We start from the raw sequence: 4,879 nt of genomic DNA on the forward strand, positions 1-4,879 counted from the left end.
TTTAGCTATATACACTTGGAAAAATTCTTGAACTTCTCTAAACCTCAACTCTGATCTGTAAAGTGAAAATAATAAGAGCATTCCTTTTATGGGCTGCTATAGGTTAAAAAGTTAGTTTTTGGGCTGGCTCCATGGCCTGGTGTTATTAAGGCAGCTAGATACCACATGGCAGACTGTGTTGCTTGAGTCCTGGACCACGGCTTGAGTGATACACTATGTGGTGCAAGCCCAAAATCCTGAAAGGAGAAAGAAGCAGAGAAGAGATTGCAGCATGACCATTCACCATGGAAATCCTTTTTCCTCTTCTTAGGTCTCTCATACTGACAAGTGTATGTATGTCATCTACCAAAAGAAGACAGTAAAAGGAAAAATAAAGTTAGTGGGGCCAGCAGGTAGCATGATGGTTAAGGCGTTGGACTCCCAAATGGCAGATTGTGAGGTTCAAATCCTGGACTTGGCGGTTTTCTTTCTCACTTTCCCTCCCTCTCTCGCTCGCTCACTTGCTCTCTTTCGCTCTCTCGCTTGCTCTCTGGTGAGCACACATGGGGCATAGCAAATTAAAAGAATATATCTTTAAAAAAATAAAGTCGACGGGACCAGCAGTTAGTGTAATGGCTATGTTGCTGGACTCCCATGTAGTTGACCGCGGTTCGAGTCCCAGACCCGGTGGCTTAAACCCACGGGGCACATTTGCGTGAGTGCCCAAGATCCCGAGAGGAGAATGGAGGAGAAGCGATTGCTGCGTGGCCATCCCCGTAGGGGGTGATTTCTCGCCTTCTGTCTCCCTGTGTCTCTGTCATTCTGGCGAGCACACACACCCTATATAAACCTTAACTGTTTATTCAATTTTACCTATCACTTTTAAAATTTGCTACAGGGCATGCGTGCTCACCAGGCAGAGACGAGGATAGAGAGAGAGAATGAGGTGTTTTTTGTATTTTTTTTTTTGAGAGGTTTTCACTATAGGGCGTGTGCACTCACCAGACAGAGAGAGACATAGAGACAGAAAGCGAGAAATCATCCCCCAGGGGGGATGGTCACGCCACAATCCCTTCTCCTCCATTCTCCTCTCAGGATCTTGGGCACGCACGCACACGCGTCCGGCGTGAGTTTTAAGCCACCGGGTCTGGGACGCGAACTGCGGTCGACTACGTGGGAGTCCAGCGACATAGCCATTACGCTAACTGCTGGTTCCCGAGAGAGAGAATGAGGGAAAGTGAGTAAAGCAAGCCACTGAATCTGGGACTTGAATCGCAGTTGGCCACATGAGAGTCCGGTACCTCAACCACCATGGTACCTGCTGGCCCCAGCCTTTTTTTTCTTTTCTGGAGAGATATTTTTGCTATAGGGCACAGGTGCTCACCATAGAAGATGACCATACCTCAGTCTTTTCTCCTCCATTCTCCTCTCAGGATTTTGGGCACGCATGCACATGTGCTCAGTGTGAATTTCAAACTGCTGGGTCTGGGACTTGAACTGTAGTTGGCCATGTGAGAGTCCAGTAATGCAACCACTATGCCATCTGCTAGTCTCAATAAAGTGACTTTTAATAATAGATTTTATTACGTTGTGTATAGATCCAAAGAACATGAATCTTAAAAGGTGAATAGAATGATAATCTAGGTAAATGAGGTTATCTTCTAGAAGCAAATAAATTTAATTATTTGGTTCTCATCAGCAAGTTGAGCTTGTAGTAGATTAAAATTTTAATGGTGCTGGCAGGTGATATGGTGGTTAAGGGTGCTGGACTCCCACATGGCCAATCGCGGTTCAAGTTCCACTTGGACGACCATGGTTTGAGTCCTGGAACTGGCGGCTTGGATTCTCACTTTTCTTCTCTCTCTCTCTCTCACTCTCATTCTGTCCCTCTGTGGTCAAATAAAAATAAATAAAGTTAAATAATAAAAGCAATTATGAAAAAAACTTTATTAATGAGAATGGTTAGAAGATGAAGTACTCTGATTAATTTAGGGATATAAATTGTAACCACTGTCTTCTAGTTATTGTTAAACGTATTTCAAAGATTATCCTGTTTTTCTTTTGAAAAGTACTGCATCCTGGAAAGAGAATGTGATGATTGTTTGGTAATTGATACATTTTACCATTTTATTGGGATTCTTTATGAATATTTGCTTTGACTGTTTATTGCTAATTAACTGTGTGTCTTTGAGGTATCACTTCTCTAGTCTTTAGTTTCCTCATTTCTAAAGTTAGTGTCTTAGACCAGATAGGTAGTTTCCAGGATTCCTGTACATATTTTAGTCCATGTTGAAATATCATATCAACTTGTAGTCAGATGATGCATTTTTTTTACAACACAAATACATTTTTATTCATTTATATTTCATTATTTTAAAATCCTTGAGGGGTACAGCATCACACGGATTCTGTGTCCAATGGCCTTAGTAGGAAGGTTGCTTCGGAATTTGGCTCGAACCATGCCACTGTTTCCATGGGCGTGGGTAACCTTTCCCCAGATTACTCTGGTTTTATTTGGTTTGCCACCAGGAGTCACTGTATTGTTTTTTGCTTTGTAAACATAAGCACACCTCTTGCCTAAATAGAACTCCATTTCATCTCATGCATAAACACCTTCAATTTTAAGAAAAGCTGTGTGCTCCTTTTGGTTCCTGAGACCCCTCTTATAACCAGCACAAATGGCCTTGGACCACTGCCTTCCAGACATAGTTGCCTTTTAGAAGTCCTATTCCCAGCAGGCCTTCACAGGCTCCAAGATGGCGGAAAGAGATAATATATATTTTGATGTGAAAGTTTTTAGTTTTAGAAGTGTGTTATTTTGCATCTATACTTCCTTACTGTTTAGTTATGCTTTCCCCTAGCTGATGAGAGTGTAGACCAAATACAATGTTGAAATTGACTGAAATCCAGATTTTTAGTCTGTTTGATAAACTGTTTGCTTTTTCCATCTTTTTCTAATTTACTTGCCCCGAGAAGGACACGTTTCCCAGTTTTTAACAAAATGACCTGTGTATGTCAGCAGATACTTACTCTGTGCATTAATGTACCATTAAGAACATTGCACAGTGTTTTTTTTGTAGCAGAGTTTTATAGTAGATAATGAATACCTTTAGGCAGATTGTTGCAGTGAGCAAATAAATGCTTCTTTATTTTTAAATTTTTTGGAGAGATTTTTGCTATAGGGTGTGTGCGCTCCTCAGAAAGAGAGAGACAGACAGCGAGAAATCACCCCCCAGGGGGATGGCCACACCACAACTCCTTCTCCTCTATTCTCTCAGGATCTTGGGCATGCATGCACACGCGCCTGGTGTGAGTTAAAGCCACTGGGTCCGGGGCTTGAACCTTGGTCGACTACATGGGAGTCCAGCAATGTAGCCATTATGCCATCTGCTGGTCCTGAGCAAAAGCTTCTTAACAAAAGTGATTTCTTTGTATGTTTTAAAAGAGAAGTGAAAGTTGGCCATACAAATATAGGATGATGGAGATGGGAATGGTATTCCAGATAGAGAATAGTTTATGTAGAGGGACAAAGCAGTGATCTCGAATAGTCCAGTGACTCTCAAAGTGTGGTTCTTGCACCTGTGGTGTCAGCATTACCTGGAAACTTGTAAGATGTATACATTGACCCCACCTAGGCCTGCCAACTCAAATTCTGGGAGTGGAGACCAATACTGTTTGTTTTAATAGGTCATTCAGATAATTCTGATGCTGGCTGAAGTTTGAGAACCACCACTACAGCCTACCTCTTCTAGAAGTATTACTTTAGTGTTTGGAGCATGGGATGCCTGTAGAGCAGTGATTAAAATACAGATCTGTAAGCAGGACAAGAGTGGTTAGTGGTGTCAAACTAGAGTTTGTACTTCATCCTTACACCAGTACAGTAGAATCAACTGAGAGGTTTAAAACTATACCAACATTTGCGATCCACCCCATACTAACTGAAGCAAATCTCTGAGTATTGTGAATTATATAATTGATAGGACTTGGTTATTGATTATAATAGTGTATATATTTATTGAGAATATGTCAAATACTGTGTCAAGTAGCATACATACACAGTAACAGATAACATAGCAATCTTATGTAGGTAGTAGTCCCATTTCACAGTGAATAGAGAGGTTAAGTACCTTTTTTCCAAGGTGTTTAACTAGAACCTTACATAGCTAGAAAATGATGAATTTGAGTCCAAGTACCTTACATAGCTAGGAAGTGATGAGTTTGAGACCAAGTTTTTGCGACTCCAAAGTCCAATCTTTTTGTTTGTTTGTTTGTTTTGTTTGTTTTTAAAACAAGCTCTGGCAAGTTTTACTAAAAAAAAATAAAATGTTGCATGATTTACTTTTCTCCAGTCTGTTTGGGCATACTTCTGATGATATCGGAATCACCTATATCAATGATAGGTAGTGTGCATGTTCTGTAGTATTTTCCACCTGCTGTGCCCAATTCAATATTTCCACTGTAGTGAGGGACACCAGTTTTGGCCAACATGGCATAGTACTCTATTTCAGATTTCCTCAAAGCTGGGCAGTTGTTGATGAGGATGACCAACTTTGCTTTGCCCAGTCTGACCATCTTAAGAGTCTGCTTGTATCCCAGGACGTACTTACCACTTTTCAGAACAAATTGGAGCTGAGAGTTGATTGACTCCAGTGACTTTTTTGTCTTTTTTGCGGCCACCATCTTCCTGCCATAGGTGCGGGACAGCCTCCAACTGAGAGCATCTGCCAAGATGGCCAGGGAGCAAGAAAGGTAAAGTCCAGTCTTGTGAACAATTAAACAAAACAAAACAAAAACCTGGGATTGATGTGTTTGGATTGGAAAACAGTTTCTTTATTTTTTTTAAACTTCTAACTGACATTTAGAATTTCTTTCAGTTTTAAATATAGACAACAATCACAGT

General features: G+C 40.8%; 1 protein-coding gene across 1 annotated transcript; it reads right to left on the reverse strand.

The window, feature by feature from the left end:
• Nucleotides 1-4,314: 4,314 nt before the first annotated feature.
• On the reverse strand, nucleotides 4,315-4,659 carry LOC102498949 (60S ribosomal protein L30). Its single transcript, XM_014585391.1, has one exon. The coding sequence runs from the start codon at nucleotides 4,657-4,659 to the stop codon at nucleotides 4,315-4,317; it is 345 nt and encodes a 114-aa protein (XP_014440877.1).
• Between the last annotated feature and the right edge of the window lie 220 nt (nucleotides 4,660-4,879).

This window comes from Tupaia chinensis, unplaced genomic scaffold, assembly GCF_000334495.1.
Source record: "Tupaia chinensis unplaced genomic scaffold, TupChi_1.0 Scaffold149831_1, whole genome shotgun sequence".
Lineage (NCBI taxonomy): Eukaryota > Metazoa > Chordata > Mammalia > Scandentia > Tupaiidae > Tupaia > Tupaia belangeri.